The sequence below is a fragment of the Rhinichthys klamathensis genome, unplaced genomic scaffold (genome assembly GCF_029890125.1).
Source record: "Rhinichthys klamathensis goyatoka isolate OS25496 unplaced genomic scaffold, OSU_Roscu_1.1 h1tg000424l_1, whole genome shotgun sequence".
In the NCBI taxonomy this organism is placed as follows: Eukaryota; Metazoa; Chordata; class Actinopteri; order Cypriniformes; family Leuciscidae; genus Rhinichthys; species Rhinichthys klamathensis.
Genome location: NW_026606922.1, coordinates 453,207 through 474,253, shown reverse-complemented (window position 1 = coordinate 474,253; position 21,047 = coordinate 453,207). Strand labels below are relative to the sequence as shown.

Genomic DNA, 21,047 nt, shown 5'->3' with positions numbered 1-21,047 from the left:
AATGTACATAGTGCTGTCATTTTTCACCGAATTCCAACACACCACATACAGCGGAGAGGTTAGCTGCTTTGAACAAGAATCCCAAAACACCATTGATGACTCTCGAACATTTCACAAAGGAGGACTATACCTGCACAGGAACACGCCTAAAGGATGAGGCTACACCTACAATATTCAGATCACTTACAGAAAGCCCGTGGTCTTTCGCCAGCTCCGGTCTGTTCTGGATCATATCTTTCTTGCCTCTCACGGTCCATAAGAGCTAATTCCTCCTCCGTGTACTCGGGTTCAAACAGAAATGGCTCTGGGTCTTCTACAAAGAAGTCATAATCATCTACAAAGTCCGCCATTGCAAATGATCTGCAGTTTGCTAATAGCACAGGTAGTAAAAGTCACGTTGGTTGTATTGACGGAAATGTCAGAGGGAGGGGGAGAGGAAGCGGGAGCCGGTAAGGGGACTTTTCACGAGTGAAGATATTATTGCGCCAAGTCGAAGTGCTCAAAAGCACTTGTTATGGTATTCCGCCATACAATATAGTCATCAATTTTAAACGCTTAGAAAAGCGCAACGGTTTATTTTGTGTCACCAGCCCAGGTCAAGTTACACTACTCGAGTAACTGTGTTTACATAGGGAAAACGTGGAAGTGTTTGGTCGCTTCTCTGCTTGGCCCATATTTAATGCATGGGCTAAGCTAAGTGCTAACATAGTTTTGCGGCAATACAGAGCGATATAGTGCACGCACTGAGACGAGAGAGGTATGTATCAACTCGTCTTAGTTAACCCTTTCGCACGTACGTTCTAAAATAGTCAGACTGGCAGCCTGGCGTGAGTTTTTTTCTGCGACCGTTATTTTGCAATCAATCGCGTTCTAATTTCCATGGAGACGCATGAACCTTGTCACGTGACATTTCGCAGTCACAATGGCGCGCACCATGGATAACCGTCGGCAGGTGAGTAGTTTGAATGTTTCGCTTTATTTTTTATTCAAAACCTCTCAAATAAATTGTTAGCGTGTACCGACTATGGTTGATATTGTTTTGTTTATGTTTTCCCCCCACTGCTTTGAATTTCGCTTGCACATGGTTCTTTGCATCTCCCTCACAACAGCCGAGTGACAATCGGTGAGTAACTTTAGGCTATATTTTAGTTTTTAATTGTATTCTGAAGCATCTAGAATTATTTACAAGCATGCAATAAATATGAATAAAGAACGTAAAACGGACAGTGCTCAATAATGTGGTCATTACGGTTTGTTTTTCTGTCAACGCGCTGTTTTGCACATTGCAAATATGTTCAGTAATCCGTGCATTCAGGAGGTAAAGTCGGGGTTCAGTTGAATTGATACGTTATACATAACATGAATATACCAAAGCACATATTTGCCGTTAAATCCTTTACATCGATTTTCTTGTTTGTTTTAGTTAATATTGTTACTGAGTTTTATATCTCTCAATAGCAAAGCAGAGAAAAGCTACATGGTATGACATTGTTGAATTATATTTTCCTATATACAAAACATTTGACCAAGCTGTGTGATATACATATATACAATTATATATATGGTCACACCTCACTTATTAGCTTCAATAGCTTGCTCAAATGTTTGTTGGAAATATAATTTAAAGGGATAGTTTTAAAATGAACATTCTGTCATCATATACTCACCCTCAAGTTGTTTCAAACCTGTATGAATTTCTTTCTTCTGCTGAACACAAAAGAAGATATTTTGAAGAATGTCAGTAACCAGACAGTTAACTGGAGCCATTGACTTCCATAGTAGGAAAAAATATATACTATAGAAGTCAATGGCTCCAGTTAACTGTCTGGTTACTGACATTCTTCAAAATATCTTCTTTTGTGTTCAGCAGAAGAAAGAAACTCATACAGGTTTGAAACAAATTGAGGGTGAGTATATGATGACAGAATGTTCATTTTAAAGTGAACTATCCCTTTAACGATGTCATACCATGTTGCTTTTCTCTGCTTTGCTAGTGAGAGATATGTATAGTATAAGTTTAGCATTATTCATAGAATTCAAACGTATGACATTTGTTAAAAAGAAATCACAAAATGTACACATTTCATGTATGTTTTATTAAATCTATTTTAATGTAAGTTAAATGTTTTTTTTAACACAATACGTGTATACTTACTAATATAATTACAAAACAGATAACAAATATATTTACAATGAATATCAAAATAGTATCATCATAAACAAACAAAAAATCTATAAATATACTCTGACTTTTGATAAATGTTTTTGTTTAAAACAAACTATTATACATACCTTTATACTTAATAATATAATTACAATAAATAATAATTAAAATAGTATCATCATAAATTAATATACTCTGAATTTTTACAGGCTTAATAATGCTTCAGTGTGTGGTACTCCTCAAAACATGGGACAGCACACAAGGGAGTGTTGCATGGCACACACATGTGCTTGGTGAGGCGCCTCTGCTTGCCCTTGCGTGTGTGCTGGAGAGGCAGACCTTGCAGTGCCGCCTGGTCTTGCTGCCCTGGGAAGTGGTCTGAGGGACTTCAGATGGGAAATGCCTGGCTGTAAGGCGCAGAGGAGTGTCCAAGGCCGGACGGCCTCCTTTGGTTGGACCGCGGAATGTGCTATACTCCTCCAGCAGCCCTTTCATCAGGTTCGTACTGAATTGTAGGGAGGTGATTTCCTTTCCTACTCATAGTAGAGCACATCAATAGGGAGTGAGGAGAATAGAATAGTATGTGACAGTGTGGTCTGTTTATTATTGTGAATTTGTTAACACTTTAGATTACATTAATTAAAAATGTTATCACTTTTTATCTTGTTTATATTTATTATTAGATGATTTGTATCCATTTCTCACCAGTAATTTGACGGTAGACGATGTGGCTGTTGAGTAAAACAGTGTCAAGTACATGAAAAAATATCTTCTTGTACCACTTGGTAGACTTTCTGGTGTATTCATGAAAACCAGTCATCATATCAGCTTTGTCAACTGCCCCCATCTTCTTGTTATACTCCAGCACACAGACTGGCTTCATCCTTGGTTGCCCAGTGATGTGATCAAGCTTCCCTGTGGCTGCCATACCAGTTGGGTGGACTGTGGTAAGGACATGAACATCCCTCTTGTCGTGCCATTTTAGTGCCAACTGTGACCCATTCTCTTCGAATTCCACCTCACCTTTTTTCATCTTACAGGTGAACTTTGGGATCCCTTTCCTGTTTGCGCGCACAGTCCCACAAGCTCCAGTGCCAAGTGATAAGAGGTGCTGGAAAAGTGTGGGACTACTGTACCAGTTGTCCACATAAAGAACATGACATTTTCTTAGGTAAGGTGCTAGAAGTGTTATCACAACGGATCCAGAAATACCAAGTCCTGGGTAATGTTGGATGTCAGTGGTAGATCCGGTGTAAATTATCATGTCCTCCACATAACCAGTTAGCACATCACACAAAACAAAAAACTTGACCCCAAATCTGTGCCGTTTAGATGGAATGAACTGACGAAATGCCAGCCTGCCTTTCCACTTCATCAGAGACTCATCCACACACAGATCCCTGTATGGCACAAAAATGTGACGAAAGGAGGTGAGAGCAGTAAATATGTGTCTGATTTTTTTCAGCGGGTCATTGGAAACTGCTGTCGCATTGTTTGCGAAGTGAAGACAGCGGAGGAGCAGAAGGAAGCGATCCTGTGAGAACAAAGACCCCAAAAATGGGGTCAAGAGCATGGGGTCTGTGCTCCAGTAATCACGAAGTGATGGGGTTTTTTTATCACCCCCATTGGAGAACTGACACTAAAAATGTGTAAATTTCAGGGATATTTGTTGGAACCCATTTAACCAGCTTTCCTTTAATTTCCCTTTCTTGCAAGTCAGAGGCATAGCGGTTTGTTTCCTCCACAATTTCTCCCATGACATCTTCTGTGAGGAACAATTTAAAACAATTGACCTCACTGGGTGATTCTGGTGGATTTTGCACACCACAGAGCTGGTTGTCAAAATTGCCTGGCCCAGGAGGATTAAAAAGGTTGGTTGCCTTCCATAACAATGAGTTTACCTCTTCTGCCTCATTTAGGACTGGTGTCGTGACTGTCGTCTCTTCATCTGCAATGTTGTCAAGAGCTTCAAGGTTTGGGGGAAGATCTTCATCGCTGTCACTCTCTGCCTCGCTGTCAAAAATCTCCTCATCAGAATTAAAAAAAAAATCCTCAATTTCCTCATTTGTCAGTTGTCGTCTTTTATATAAATTTTCTGTCATTTTCTCTGAAGTTGGTGAGCTTGATTAAAGTTGTGTCTTTAAATTAGAACAAAGGCGAGTGTGAGGTAACTGACGTCAGCTCTACATCATTTGTCAGCGGAAAAAAAGACTCGCAATGCATGACAGTTAAAATATTTTTTATTTTTTTTATACAAAATATTTACAAACTTGTAGTTATTAACATGGTTAAATATATGTAAGGGAACTCCTAATGTGGTTTTAATATTTAGAGAAAAAAAGATCATGTTAGTTGATCGGTAAGATATACGGGCTATGGGCCCCGCCATTATTTGTTTACAACACTGATGGAGAGTTGGACTTGGAGCCTGCTGGATTTACAACATGCAAGATCATCCATGTCTCCCGAAATATATGACAGTAACCCCCGCTTCACTGCATCTCACGCGACGCTCCTGCTTGAGGCTCACGCGCTGCTCCTGCTCCTGGTGTGAATCCACTCATTGATTAACATGCACGCGTCGCTGACGCTTGCTGTGTGAAACGGCCGTTTTCTCTACAAGGTGTGTTTGACTCGAATAAATATTAATATTACATGTTTAAAAGGTTATTTTGCTGTTATAAATATTAGTGTGCAATAATAAACTATATATTTGTTATTGTGTAATGTAATTTAAAGTGAATGAAACCTAAAATAAACATTAAAATACACTGAACAGTTGTGATAATGATGAGAGCTGTGCACGTCCGTCTCTGGCTCAGTGCCAGTCAAAGCGGGAAAGCAGTAAAAGCTAAAGTTTGAAATTTTGAATTTAGCAGTTGATCACGTGATTCACTGAACGTTCTAATCACACCGGTGTGATCGTACGCTCCAGGGACCAGCCAAGACTGATCACACCGGTGTGATCGTACGTGTCAAAGGGTTAAGGGAATAACATAGTTTAATAAGAAAAACTGGTGGAGTATCCCTTTAATGTCTCATTTAATCTACACCAAAGTCTGATCACGCATCAGCCTCAAGCTCTTCCATACTGTGACATTCAAATAATTTGAACTGAGATGGAATGACATCAGTCATCTGGGCCATGAGTGAGATCAGACCTGTGAATGTCAACAGATAGTAATTACAGTATTATGGTAATAAAGTATGAATTGGTCTGCACAGGCCCGCCCACAGAAATGACTGGGCCCCTGAAAAGGTCCAGTGAATGGGCCCTCCCCAAATCTGCAATAGGCTACTCATATCATGCGTGTGCTCTCTCTCTCTCTCTCTCTCTCTCTCTCTCTCTCTCTCTCTCTCTCTCTCTCTCTCTCTCTCTCTCTCTCTCTCTCTCTCTCTCTCTCTCTCTCTCTCTCTCTCCTACATTAACAAATACATTTAACTGAGAGAGACTTACTCAGTGATGGGGTCTTGTACACACACACACCCACACCCACACCCAGGGCTCTCAAGTGTCACGCATTGAGGATGACAGTCACTCATTTCGATCTTTTGTCACGCACTCCTGCCACACATTGTATTTCTCAAGCGGAAAAACGATTTATAATATATTTAATATGCCGCAGCGCCCAAAATGTCTCTGGCCGCGCCGCTCTCACTTTGGACCCGGCAGGAATCAAGCGCGTTCTGTGTTGTTAGTCGAGCTACACAAAAGCCGATCAGAAAATAGAACTATTGTATGGGTACGATTTAACGCAACAACCAATGAAAAAAAAAGAAAGAAAATTGTCATGAAACAACCCCATTCCCGCGACCTGTCCAACATCTAATGGTGTGTTCACACCGAACGCGAATAGAGCGTCAAATACGCGTCTATAGCGTCTAGTTAGACGCTTGAACATTCGCTCGAGTTCAAAGTTTTCAACTTGCACGGAAGACATTCGCTGCAAACGCGTCGCCCAATTCGCGTCATTCGCAACGCCCGGCGCGAATGATGCGTCTATTCGCATCTTTGCATTGACTTTGTATGTAATCTACTCGCACAAATAATTAAATTCGCGTTCGGTGTGAACACACCATAAGGCTGCCACTCTGCAGAAGCAAATTCCATCCTATCTTCGATAAGTTGGAGTAGTTTTAGCCGGACAGTGCACATGACAAACTGTAAATGACATGAAATATTCTCTCAGTCCTCGCGCATCTGATAAGGCCTCATTAGATAATTTACAGGACGATTTTAGGCAATCGATTGCTTCAATCACACTGGGGAGATGGTGTGCAATAGGTCTTACTTTTTCTTTTACTGTATATGGTCTTACCGCGTCAATTCGCGCACTCCATCGTGTGTCACTCACTTGCGCTGCGGACCGCGAACTGGCGCGAAGCACTGGCGTTTTGACTTTGCGTTACGTACAACAAAAAATAGCCTAACTCAGACCATTTTCAGGAGAGGGGTGTTTCATTATGAAACAGGCTACATTTTACTCAAGCAACATTAAATAAAATAAAAATTTTATTTTCAACAATAAATGGTGCTATTTTGGTTATAAATTAAATATGGTAACCTTTCCTTATATTTAGGATGAACATAATTATTGCTGGACTGCATAGACCTAAAACCAATCAGAGCGATGAAGGAGATGACATATGCAGAGCGGCGGAGAACATGTTGTTCTTTGCTCGGTTTTTAAATAAAAGGAAACGTTCAAATCGCTTAAAACAGACGCGATAGCTGATTCGAACGAGTGATGTTCGACAGCGGCATCCATCTTTGTAATGTAAGCTGCAAAATCTGCTTCAAAATCCCAGCGCTGTCGTCATCGTGTAAAGCCCGCCCCAACGTTTCTGATTGGTGCCTCGATTTCGACGGATTGGAAATGGGCTTGAATGAGCTCTTTGCCAGACAAACTTTCAGAGCAAATCTAAATTTGTCGGAAGTTGTCTGGGTTTTCCCAGGCTAGGTAGTCTGGATACCATGGACCAAATTTTCGCCTCATCTAAGGAACCAATCACAGAACGGGGAGGGAGCAGCAAGACGATGACGACGTCTATGCGACACACCGAAGCAGTTTGTTTATACGTTTATACCTATGGATCCAACATGGCAGCAGACGCGAAGGTACCTTTCGATGCAGCCTTATGGCCGTTTCACACATAGGTTTCTCACCGCAAGCGTAAGCGGCACTTGAGAAGCGCGTCAGCGTAACATCGTCACTGCAGCTGCAGACGCGTGAGAGTATTCACACTGGAAGCGTTTGTACAGTGTCACAGCAGCGGCTCCAAAGCTACATAAGCGAGCAATTCTTTAGGCCTACAAGGACAACTATACATTTGTTTTTAGAAGTTGGTCATTTATAACATTGATAGTCTTGAAAGTTTGTAATGGGGAGGTGTACAACATTCGCATATAAATGTTAAACAACAAAACAACCCAAAAAATGGCTCCAATCTAGTTTCAGTCATACTTTCGATATATTTACAAGACTGCAACTCCGCGGATAAAAAACAAAACACACAAATAAACCACACACTCTGGGTTGATTTGGGTTGTGCTAGCCTACCGTATGTAGCTGTCTGTGTGTTACATAAACTAAAAGAACGTTATATAATATTTTCTGGCTAGTTTACTTTAGTTTTTTATATATATATATATATATATATATATATATATAATACACAACTTTCACCCAAACTGAATAATTAAAAACAAGTTTTTACCGGGTAGCCTAAATCTTCTATTAATATTTTTGAGTCTTTATTTTCTTTTATTTGCCTACTCAAGTTCTTGTTAAAACTCACTAGACATGGTTATTCTGTGCATTTTGGGCACTTTTTGTGTGAAATCATATTTATTTTTGTCCATCAAAAGTGTGCTTTCACTTTAATTTAGCGTGAGCAGAGCAGCAAAAACAGATTCGACGCCGAAACCCCCGCGTCACTGCTGCTCATGCGCCGCTCCTGCTCGACGCTCATGCGCTGCTCCTGCTCCCGGTGTGAATGCACTCATTGATTAACATGCACACCGGAAAAAATACGCGCCGCTTACGCATGCGGTGTGGAACGGCCGTTAGATACACGCCATAATGTACACATAAATCTCTGACCCATCGTCTTCTTCCTCGTCAAATTTCTGTCGCTCTACATAGGCTACGTCATCTGGTATGATTGAAACGATTGGCTATGAGCTACATACAGGCGCATTTGATAGACATTCTTAGCACCCAATAAACGGCTCTGGGCATTCGTAAACCACGCCTCAAATACGACAAAATGAACATGTGGTTCCCAGACCTTAGCCAGGCTAACAGACTGTGGTCAGAGCAGCTCTTTGGTTATATTGTCTGCCATATACTCCAGGTGATGTTGCACAAACAGATAATGGTTTAACTCTCACAGGACAGCAGGGAGCTCAACACTGCAGTGTCTTTAAAAAAAGAAGAAGTTGAGGTCAAATTTATAAGGTGAGGTCTTCCCCTGCAACCTTACCATGCATTTCATAAAACCAGCCCATTAAACGGGATGGACAGCATTCCTTGATGACGGTTTGGATTTTGTTACACTTTGTTTTAGGTTTTTTTTTGTACTATCACTGAACTTTTAAGTATTGTTGACAAAGTGTGTCAAATGAATGTTGCATGTTGTTCATTCTACTGTTTGATGAATAGGCTTACTGTGAATTAAGGCATAGGCTCTTTTTTTAACATGTTCTTCGCCTTGATCAAAACATGAGTTGCAGGAATAAATGATTTAGTCTTGAGTTGTTTAGACATTCTTTTCCTTTATGGTTTAAAAATGATAATGAGAAATGCTTAGACACTTTGTGCAGTTGTATCAAATATTAAAATATATTTCCATAGCTTAGTGTTGCAGTGCATCACAGATTTTGTTGATATATTATGTCCACAAACCAACCAAGACATCTGCACTCACAAGTTCAGAAAGATGGAACAACTGTTGTTTAATCACTAGTTTCATGTAACAACATGTGGAAGGTTCTCATAGAGTACATTTATAATGACTCAACAGGTTTCTTTGTGTCACATGAATTTATACAAGTGATCCACCCATATTTAATACACCCTATAAATATTAAGACAGTCAGGTAATCTATAACAGAAGCAGCAGGAGCAAGAGAAAAGAAGAGGCTTCAAATCAAAAGGTAAACTGTCGTCCCGACATTTAAAACATTAAAGTAATAAATAATGAAAATAGAACAAATAATTTGATTGATTGTTTTATTTATCACATTTACATGTGCTTAATATGTTTCCACAGCTATGTTTCCATTGCTTCTGTTATCAGGTAAGACAAAGATTTCCATTAAATATTTTATCATCAAAATCGTAAATTGACATTTTTGTATAAGAGCGTGATTTAGCATTTGTCTGGTGACTGATAATGCAGTAATGTTTTTTTTTTGTTTTTGTTTTTTTTTGTACTATTTTGAGAATACAGTTAGAGTACACTGTCAGAGAATACAGTCAGAATGCAGAATAGAGTACACTTACCCATTTGGTCCTTGTTTTCTCATTTGAAAAATAAACTTGTCTTTAACAGGTTTTATCACCTTCACCTTGAGTCTCCCTCAGTATGTCTTTGTGAATGAATCCAAGACTTGGACAGAAGCTCAGAGATACTGTAGAGATAAATACACTGATCTGGCCTCCATTGAGAATGAACAACAGACGGTCCAGTTATTGGATACAGTGAATGATGATTCCATTGATTTGGCCTGGATTGGACTCTATGATGATCTGAACAGTTGGAAATGGACTCTAGAGGACAGTGATTTCTTCAAGGAAGGAGGGAAAGACTTCAGGAACTTTTATGACCAAGGACCAGACTATTATGGAGGACAAAGTGTGTGTGTGTTTATACACATGGGGATATGGTATACAACAAGCTGCTCCAATGCATTTTATCCTACTGTCTGCTATGATGGTAAGCTGTCAATAGAATGTCTAAGAAAGTAAACAAAAGTTTAACAGAACCAAACCAACCTCTCTCTGAGCTTAATATGATATTAATATCTTTCAGGAAGAGAAAACGCCAGTGATACTTTAGTTTTTATTTACCAGTCCAAAACCTGGACTGAAGCTCAGAGTTACTGCAGAAAACATCACACAGACCTCGTCAGTATCAGGAATGAGCCTGAAAACCAGAAGATACAGTATTTATTTCAGAATTATTATAATGTTTGGATTGGACTGTACAGAACCAGATCTTGGTCAGATCAGAGCAACTCTTCATTCAGTAACTGGACGACAGGACAGCCAGATACTCCAGGATCCTGCACTGTAGTCTCATTCAGTGACTCTGGGAAATGGACAGACGAAAACTGCAATTATGTATTTCCTTTCTTTTGCTACAGTGGTGAGTAGAAATCTGTCTTAATGGGCAGGCTGTCAAAAAAAATTGAATGCTATAAAACTGACACTTTCTCCACAGTGTCATCTTTGACATCATCACGCCAGTATCACTTTGTGAATGAGTCTAAGACCTGGACTGAAGCTCAGAGACACTGCAGAGAGAATTACACTGATCTGGCCACCATTGATAACATGGAGGAAATGAACAGTCTGATAAACACAGTTAATGGGAGTTATAATGGTTCAGCCTGGATTGGACTGTATGATGATGTGAACAGCTGGAGATGGTCATTGGAAAACAATGATTTCTATCAGGAAGGAGAGAGAGATTTCAGGAACTTCTATCCTGAACCAGACAACAGTGGTGGGAATGAACTGTGTGTTTACATGGAAAATAATGGAAAATGGTTTGATTCATCATGTGACTACACACTGCAATTCGTTTGCTTTGATGGTAAGGACATTTCTTTTTTCTTCTGTGAGTATTTCTGTGCGTCTATGAAATGTGTTGTATATTTCAAATCACAGGTAGAGTGAATGCTACACAGAGTTACATCAGAATCACTGATGGGAGAAACTGGTCAGAGGCTCGTAGATACTGCAGAGATCATTACACAGATCTCGCCAATGTGAGAAATCAGACTGAGAACCAGAGGATCCTTGAGACAGCAGGTGGATATGGAGTCTGGATCGGCCTGTACAGAAACAGGGTTTGGTCAAACGGTCAGATTACCAAATATGAAGACTGGAGACCACAAATTCCATATTCTTCACAGCAACCAGATAATGGTCAATATGGTTATGGCCAATGGTTTTCTCAGTTATGTACTGCAGTATCATTCAGCCATTTAGGCCGATGGACTGATGAGAACTGCTTATCCAGCATGCCATTCATCTGCTTCAACAGTGAGTTTATTTTTTCTCTTTTTTTTCCTTTTTTTTACGCAGACCAACATTTTTATAGACATTACAAAAAGTGTTATCAGAAGTCAATGTATATATATTTACTCATATATAATATACATTAAAAAATAAAATATTAAATTATATTTTATATAGATTTTGAAACAACTTACCACATGAATATTTTAATTTGCACCATGCAAAAGCTGTTTTTTCCAGTTAATATAAAATATACATATATATTTTTGGGGGTTCAAGCGCGTAGCGCTGAAACCCCATTGTAATTGTTAATTTTCCCATGATGCAGCATTCTCCATCTAAAATTGATCGGGCAGACCGAACCGTAAGTTGTAGATTTAGAAGTCGGATTTGCTCGTCACCCTGGGAAAATTTTCGGGTATTTTGGGTTTTTCCAAAACACGCTAACCACACGCTACCGTTAGTCCGATGAAAATTGGGATGCAGTGTCTTTGTCCAGGGTGCCATGATAGTTTATGAGAACATTGGCGTATCTCAAAAAACTCAGTATGCGTCATCAGCACAATGCCCTGAAGGAGCCTGAGAAGTTTCATGCCAGCGTTTTTCACGAAAGTGACCTCCTTAAACTCCTGAATCCTTGTCGAGTCCAGCGATACCAAACAGGCCAGGTTTCGCCTTATGGTTTGTGTAACGGTGTCATGTATTGCTTAAAAAAACTTGCGATTATCTTCGACACTGTTCAGTCAGATCGAGACAAAACATTGAAAAAAAAATTTAAAACATAGGTCAATAGCTAAACAATAACGTCAAAATGATGTCAAAACAAATGTAAAATTTATGATTGGAACTGACAAAACAATTCAATCAATGGATAATTTTTATGCTCTCATTAAAGTGTCTAAACTTCAAAACAAAATTAGATATTTACAACAAATTTGACACACATATGTATGGGCACACTTTGAGGACACCTAATAAAAGTGGTGGCGATCAGGCAAGACATGGTGCTATAACTGTCAAAAAAACATATTTTTCCTTAGTAAATTGCCTGTATTGCTGTAAATGGTCTTTTCCATCTGTGATCTAAGTTTATTTGTTTATTTGGATCCCCATTAGCTACTACCTAGGCAGTGGCTGGGGTCACAACAAGTAAAAAATACAAAAATACATTTAATCAACAACAATAAAAAGTCAAGTCAATGAAACATACTAACCCAACATTCATTCCAAATATCAAAATCAACAATTTACTATATATTGTGAATGAATGAATGAATGAATGAATGAATGAGGCATTTATATAGCGCTTTCATATGTACTACTGTACACCCAAAGCGCTTTACAATCATATCAGGGGGTCTCTCCTCAACCAGCACCAGTGTGCAGCATCCACTTGGATGATGCGACGGCAGCCACAGTACAACGGCGCCAGTGCGCTCACCACACACCAGCTATAGTTGGAGAGGAGAGAGTTATAGAGCCAATTCAGTGGATGGGGATCATTAGGAGGCCATGATTGGCAGGGGCCAATGGGTGGAATGTGGCCAGGACACCGGGGTTACACCCCTACTCTTTACGAGAAGTGCCATGGGATTTTTAATGACCACAGAGAGTCAGGACCTCGGTTTAATGTCTCATCCGAAGGACGAATATTGTGCCATTAAATGTCCCTTTAAATATATTTTTTAACTCATTTATCTTGTTAAAAAATATGTAATATCAAAGGTAAATCATTCCATATTTTCATTCCTCTATACATTACGCCGGGTTCACACCGGACGCTGAAGCGCCGCGGAAGCGGCGCGGAACGGAGGCCGCTTCCTTTCGGCGCCCATGTTAACCTATGGTGTCGTTCACACCAGACGCGGAGCGCCGCGGTGCGGCGCAGGCGGCACGCGCCGTGAAGCGCCAGTTTCGGCGTCTGGTCTATTTTTTCCGCGAGCCGTGAGTGATCCGCGTCAATTCCGGAAATAAGTTACACCAAGAAACACTCGACTATCCGGTCAATTGTCAAAATAAAAGCAATTTTCAAATTAAAATACCGCGAGTGACAAATGCGAACACACAAACAAACAGGGAAACAACGAGAGGGAGAGGCACAAACTTCTTGGTTACAGAAACATGGTGTATTTATATTATGAGGTTATTTACTTACCCATGATGTAAAAAAAAAAATAGCTCTGAATAAACAACTGAGCAGAAGCGCTTGTCGACCTCCGCGAAGAACACGCGTCTGGTGTGAACAGGCACGCGCCGGACCGCGCGTGAATTTCCGTTCCGCGTCGCTTCAGCGTCCGGTGTGAACCCGGCGTTACAGTCCGTTGTTTTGCAGTATTTTTCGAAACAGAAAATAAAAAAACATTGCTTTTATCCATGTCTGGTGTTAAAATTATGACTAGTACTACTATACAAAAGTTGAGAGTACAGGACATTAGGAACTCTAGACGCAGAAATATTTCTTATAAAACAAAGCATAGAGACAATCCTTCACAAGTGCATTCTTATTATACTAGCCCTATTTCAGTTTAAAGTGAGTCGTGTCGCTCTGTTCTGGACTAATTGTAATTTTTCAATTAGTTCATTTTTTTTATCTTTACTTGATGCACTCGACCACCACTGGCCAATAATCTAAGCAAGAACCATTGTTTGCACAATTTTAGAAATACAGTGTTGTGGTAAAAAGTTTACACATCTCTTAATAAGTGACAAACCTCTTCCCAAACCTGTTACCATATTTTCTGTTTGACCACTTCAGCCTACTGTCTAATATAACTCCAAGAAGTCTTATTTCCTCTATTTGTTCAATAGGCACACTCTTTACAGACAAATTTAACTTTTGATGCAATTTGATGCAAACACAATGCTTTTGGTTTTTATCAAGTTTAGAACCAACTTATTATTCCGTACCTACTTTATGACCAATTGTATTTCCTCATCCAATGCAGTAGACAACTGCTTAATTTATGTTGCAGGTAAATATAATGTTTTATCATCTGCATACATGACTGTCCATGCACACTTTAAAACAAGAGGAAGATCATTGGTCTTAAACAACTTCCTTGAGGCACAGCACATTGCAACTCTTTCACATCTGAATAACTTCCATTATAAAATACACATTGTCACATTAGACAGTTAACTTTTAAACCAATGCACAGTATGAGAAGTAAATTTGTAACATTTCAGTTTATCCAGCAATAATTTATGATCCACTACATCAAAAGCTGAGCTAAAATCTAACAATATTGCTCCTACAAAGTTATTGTCATCAATCTGTGCTCTCTCAACATAAATGCTGAAAATTAGAGAGCAAATTATTATCCTTAAATAATAATTGAATTTGCTCACAAACTATCATTTTCAATACTTTGCTAAGAACTGGTTGCAAACTTATTGGTCGACTATTATGACCATTGAAACCCAGTGCTTTCTGTAGATGAATAACCTTTGCATCTTTCCAAGCTAAAGGAAAAATCCCTTTTTCAATACTGATATTAAAGATGTGGCAAACTGGTTCTGCCAAACAACATTTCTTCTCTTAATTTATCAACTATATTTGTGAAAAAATCATTAAAATAATTTCCAATTTCATATGGTTTAAAAATGGTTAAAAATGAGTAAAAGAAGGAATTTGACTTGATTTCCTATCCATTAATGAAATGAGTGTACTCCACATTTTTTTACAATCATATTTACATTCACTTATTTTAATTTTGTAAAACAATATTTTCTTTTTCCTATTAATTTTAGTTACTTGATTTCTTAATTTGCAATAGACGTCCCAATCCTCCTTGTTCCCAGTTCTGTTTGCTGTATACCCTTTGCCATCTCTCTCAAACATAATGTTTTTCAACTCATTAACAATCCATAACATTCTTCACTGTAAATTTTTTCATAGGTGCATGTTTGTCCACCAAAGGGTAAAATAATCTTTCAAATGCTGACAATGCATTATCAGGATGAACTTCCTTATAAACATCAATCCAACATACATTATTTACATTCTTGACTGAATCTCTTATAAGATCTTTTATAAATTACTTTTGGTTCCCTAAGTTTTCAAAGTGTTTACATGCTTTCTAAATAAAACATAGGCTAATATCTTTTTACGCATGTGCTTACGCAAAGGCCTTAAACCGCTTGAACCCCGATAAATACTGCTTGCAGCTTTAATTTAAATTACATTTGAAAAACCTCCACAATAAAACCATTTTAATAGTTTCATGATATTGGTGATTGCAAAGAATAATCAAATGTATTTCTCTGTTTATTTTAAACTTACAGGAACCTGCACACAATCTTCATGCACCCATCAGTATCACTTTGTAAATGATTCAAAGACCTGGACTGAAGCTCAGAGACACTGCAGAGAGAAATACACTGATCTGGCCACCATTGATAACATGGAGGAAATGAACAGGCTCATTAAAACAGTACATAGGCCTTACTATGGCTCAGCTTGGATTGGTCTCTATGATGATCTGAACAGCTGGAAATGGTCTATGGACAATGCAAGTTTAGAAGGAGGATTTAAAAGCTGGTATGTCCAGCAACCAATGAACCCAGGTGGACAGAGTCTGTGTGTGGACATGTCATATTATTGGGGAACATGGCGTGAAATCTCTTGTTACTATACACTTCCATTTGTTTGCTATGATGGTGAGAACTCCTGTTGACTTTTTAAAGTTTTTAGAACAATATATTTATGATACCATGGATACATCACATACACATTTATTCCCTGCAGGAAGAGTGAATGCTAGTACAAGTTACGTGCTTGTTTACCAGTACAAAACCTGGACTGAAGCTCAGAGTTACTGCAGAGAACATCACACAGACCTCGTCAGTATCAGGAATGAGACTGAAAACCTCAAACTTCAGTCATTACAGTATTTTTCCGATTTTTGGATTGGATTGTACAGAACCAGATCTTGGTCAGATCAGAGCAACTCTTCATTCAGTAACTGGAGGACAGGACAGCCAGATAATGCTGGAAACAGTGAAAACTGCACTGCAATGTCATTTAGAGACTCTGGGAGCTGGACAGATGAAAACTGCAATACTGCATTATCTTTCATTTGCTACAGTGGTGAGTATTACATGCACCTCCGTTAAGAAATGCACAAGGTTGACTTTTAAGTGTACACCACTCTCTGGCAGACAGACGTTATTTATTTAGAAATGTTATTCAACATTTCCAGATTTATTTTTTCATCATATTTTAAAAAGATATGTGTGACACTAGTTACAATCACTATTGTACTAATTGTACTAGTACAATTAGTTAACTACATTATTTAACATGAACTAAAAAAAAAAAAAACCTTCTAATGCATTTGTTAATCTTACTTAATGTGAATTTCAACATTTATTAAAAAACATTATTATAAAAAAAAAAAAATTAATGAACCTGAGCTAGCATTAATGTACTGGTCTGTTAACGTTAGTTAACGGCACTTTATTTTAAAGTGTTACCAAAATATGTAAAATATATATTTTGATCCTCTTATTTAGTCTACAAACACTCTACAAAAGTCCATTGATTCCAAATCCAAAATGTCCTTACAAATATTCTTTATCATGCACCTTTTTCCCACCTTGCCAGCATTAGCATCATCCCGGGAGTATCACTTTGTGAAGGAGTCTAAGACCTGGACTAAAGCTCAGAGACACTGCAGAGAGAATTACACTGATCTGGCCACCATTGATAACATGGAGGAAATGAACAGGCTGATAAACACAGTTAATGGGAGTTACAATGGCTCAGCCTGGATTGGACAGTATGATGATGTGAACAGCTGGAGATGGTCATTGGAAAACAATGATTTCTATCAGGATGGAGAGAGAGATTTCAGGAACTGGTATCAAGAATCCAACAATAAGCCGAATGAACTGTGTGTTTACATGGATTATAATGGAAACTGGTTTAATTCATCATGTGAAAATTATTACTCATTTGTTTGCTACAATGGTAAGACATTATAAGTAAAAAAAAAAAATTGTGTGTGTGTATATATCTTCTTTTGCTTTGAGATTTGTCAAAAAAGGAATTTTCAGTCCTGAAAGATCTTGAAGTGTTCAATATTTTTCTTCCACATTTAAACCCCAAATTATTGGGAGAAAAAGGAAATTACTGGCTAATTAGTAATGTTTTTTGTTTTCAAAATGTATTTTATTATATAGCTATAAATTTGACAAATAACAAATAAATTGACTGATTTTCATCCACTAAATTTTATCTTAGGTACAGAAAACGCCGCTCAGAAGTATGTTTTTGTAAATGAGAGAAGGACCTGGACTGGAGCTCAGAGATACTGCAGAGAGAATTACACAGACCTGGCCAGTGTGAGAGATGAGGCAGAGCGTCAACAGATACGGAATGTTAAACGTTATTATTCTGGTTATAATGTGTGGATTGGTCTGCACAGAAACAGACTGTGGTCAGATCAGAGCAGCTCTTCCTTCACATATTGGCTGCCATATACTCCAGGTGATATTGCACAACCAGATAATGGTGTAAATGTCCCAGGACAGCAGGGAGCTCAACACTGCACAGCTGTGTCTCTAAAATACTTTGGTCAGTGGACGGATGAAAACTGCTTTGCCAGTTTGCCTTTCTTCTGTTACAGTGGTGAGCAAATGCACCTTCTGTAATGAATTAAAATAATAAAATAATAAGCATCAGGGGAAAAAACAAGCAAATTTATTACATTCAATTGTTGATGTTAATATGCCATTGTTATTTATGTAATTCACAAACTTTTATGCTAATGCTCTCTGTCTTCTATTTGCTTTCTGGTGAACATGATGATCATCATATTGACCCATCAATTCAGATGTATATGGTATGTTTGTGGAGATATGTGCTGTTCCCTTTCGTTGTCACTCCGAGTTCCGTCGGATGACGACGAATGGGGTTTCGCTTAGAAAGCCAATCGACTTCGAGTACTACAAAACGAGCCAATGGCAAAGAAATGCCATGGGTCTGCGGATTTTGCATTGTGTAACTCCGCCTCACCTCGTGGGTATTTAAGGAGAACGCTGGCAGCAAAAAGGCATGTTTTCGCTTCGGAGCCAAGTTGATCCTTCGTTCCACAAGCCATTCCTGTACTGTCAGTTCTTCAAGACGAGCGAGATTCTCTGGTGTTGGTGTGACGGCGATCTCCGGCGAGCGCGCACTTCCTGCTTGTCTGTCTGTGGTTTGACAGCGAGTGTGTTTCTCCCCGGGCGCTTCAACACAGTCAGAGCTTCTTTCCTCTCACAAAAGAGCTTACACGCGGCACGTCTTTTTAAAGATGCCTCGCCCGTGCACTTCTGGTTGCGGTAGACTCGTTGCCGACTCTGATGGGCACGAGCGTTGCATAGTGTGTTTGGGCATTGATCACACTAGAGCAGCGCTCGTGGATGACTCATGTTCTCTCTGCGGGAACATGACCATCGCAGCACTACGATCGAGACTCAGTGATCTCGCAAGAGTGAGAGTCCCCTCATCCACACCCCGATCTACTGATTCTAGAAATAGAGCTAGTACTTCGGCTGGTGGCCAGGGTGATCTGAGGGTGACGGTTTGGAACAAAGCGCCGACTATCAGTCCGTGCCCAGCCGCACCCTCTCCAGTGTTGCAACCCGTGAGTGCTCAGGGGATTTCTGCGGGATCATCTTCGGGTGTCCCGCGGGTTTCCTTTGGCGCTCCAGAGGAGGACGCGATGTCTATCGCTGCATCACAAGGTGGGTCTGAATCTTCTGGAAGTGAAGACTCATCACAGCTGCCACCTTCGGGTGTGAGCACAGTTGTGCCAGAGTCTGACCCAGAGATGTCTGGGTCAGCCACACCGCCTCGCTGCCCCACCGACGGGAAGTCTGTGGTTCGCATGACCCCGCTGGTACAGTCCTTGGGAGCCTGGCTAGAGCTTCCCAACCTGTCCCGCTAGGTCGCGCGAACGATCAGGCTCGGCTACGCGATTCAGTTCGCGCGGTCTCCTGCCCGCTTCAGGGGAGTCCGCTCCACTATGGTCGGTGGCAATGCCCCTATCATGAGAGCGGAGGTTGCCACCCTGCTGGCGAAGGGTGCGATCGAGACCGTCCCTCCAGCCGAAATGAGGACCGGCTTCTACAGCCCGTACTTCATTGTCCCGAAGATAACCGGTGGGTTACGGCCAATCCTGGACCTGCGCGTTCTGAACCGCTCCCTTCACAGGCTGCCGTTCAAGATGCTCACCGCCAAACGCGTTTTCGAATGTGTGCGGCACCAGGATTGGTTTGCAGCGATCGACCTGAAGGACGCCTACTTTCATGTCTCCATCCTCCCTCGACACAGACCGTTCCTGCGGTTTGCTTTCGAGGGGCAGGCATATCAGTACGCAGTTCTCACATTCGGGCTAGCCCTGTCTCCTCGCGTCTTCACGAAGGTCGTCGAGGCAGCCCTTGTTCCCCTCTGGGAACACGGGGTTCGCATTCTGAATTATCTCGACGACTGGCTAATTCTAGCTCACTCTCGAGATCAGCTTTGCGAACACAGGGACTTGGTGCTCCGCCATGTAGCCCGTCTGGGCCTTCGGGTCAACTGGGAGAAGAGCAAACTTTGCCCTGTGCAGAGGATCTCTTTTCTCGGTATGGAGATCGACTCGGTCGCCATGTCCGCGCAGCTTACAAGCGAGCGCGCGCAGTCACTGCTGACTTGCCTGAGACAGTTCGAGGGCAAGAGTGTGGTTCCACTGAAACTTTTTCAGAGGCTCCTGGGGCATATGGCATCTGCAGCCGTGGCAACACCGCTCGGATTACTTCATATAAGACCGCTTCAGCTTTGGCTTCGCGACCGAGTCCCGAGGTGGGCATGGCAACACGGCACTCTCCGAGTACCAGTTACTCCGACCTGCCGTCAGACCTTCACCCCGTGGTCGAACCTCAGTTTTCTACGGGCCGGAGTGCCCTTGGAACGAGCTTCCCGGCATATTGTTGTAACGACAGATGCCTCTACCACGGGCTGGGGTGCCATGAGCAATGGACGTGCTGCCGCGGGCTCCTGGACAGGACCCCACCGCCTATGGCACGTCAATTGCCTCGAGTTGCTGGCTGTAGAGCTCGCCCTGCGCCGCTTCCGAGCCGTGCTCAGGGGCCAGCATGTACTAGTCCGTTCAGACAATACCGCGACCGTAGCGTACATCAACCGTCAAGGTGGTCTGCGCTCCCGCCGTATGTCGCAACTCGCCCGCCACCTCCTCTTATGGAGTCAGAAGCATCTGAGGTCGCTTCGTGCCATTTATATCCCCGGAGCCCTGAACTGTGCAGCCGACGAGCTCTCACGGCTTCAGCCCCTCCCGGGAGATTGGCGACTCCATCCCCAGTCTGTTCAGCTGATTTGGGACCAGTTCGGGGACGCACAGATAGATCTGTTTGCCTCTCACGACTCGACCCATTGCGCCCTGTATTATTCCCTGACCGAGGGCACGCTCGGCACGGATGCACTGGCGCACAGCTGGCCGCGGGGCCGCAAATATGCGTTTCCCCCAGTGAGCCTTCTTGCGCAATTCCTGCGCAAGGTCAGGGAGGACGAGGAGCAGGTCACTCTGGTCGCGCCGTACTGGCCCACCCGGACCTGGTTCTCCGAACTCATACTCCTCGCAACAGCACCT

At 41.1% G+C, this 21,047-nt stretch overlaps 1 protein-coding gene across 1 annotated transcript; it reads left to right on the top strand.

Annotated features, from left to right (window-relative positions):
- Window positions 1–9,253: 9,253 nt before the first annotated feature.
- Window positions 9,254–18,069, top strand: LOC130071011 (macrophage mannose receptor 1-like). Its single transcript, XM_056235616.1, has 10 exons — window positions 9,254–9,323; window positions 9,440–9,466; window positions 9,722–10,105; window positions 10,202–10,537; window positions 10,613–10,987; window positions 11,062–11,439; window positions 15,700–16,074; window positions 16,163–16,504; window positions 17,021–17,386; window positions 17,660–18,069. The coding sequence occupies exons 2-10, from the start codon at window positions 9,442–9,444 to the stop codon at window positions 18,067–18,069; spliced, it is 2,991 nt and encodes a 996-aa protein (XP_056091591.1). The 5' UTR covers window positions 9,254–9,323; window positions 9,440–9,441.
- The last annotated feature ends 2,978 nt before the right edge of the window (window positions 18,070–21,047 follow it).

Bases quoted from the DNA above. Each gene is read 5' to 3' on its own strand.
- LOC130071011 (XM_056235616.1), top strand. From the start codon at position 9,442: ATGTTTCCATTGCTTCTGTTATCAG. The intron at 10,106-10,201 runs GTAAGCTGTCAA...AATATCTTTCAG, and splicing joins TCCTACTGTCTGCTATGATG to GAAGAGAAAACGCCAGTGAT. The intron at 10,538-10,612 runs GTGAGTAGAAAT...CTTTCTCCACAG, and splicing joins TCCTTTCTTTTGCTACAGTG to TGTCATCTTTGACATCATCA.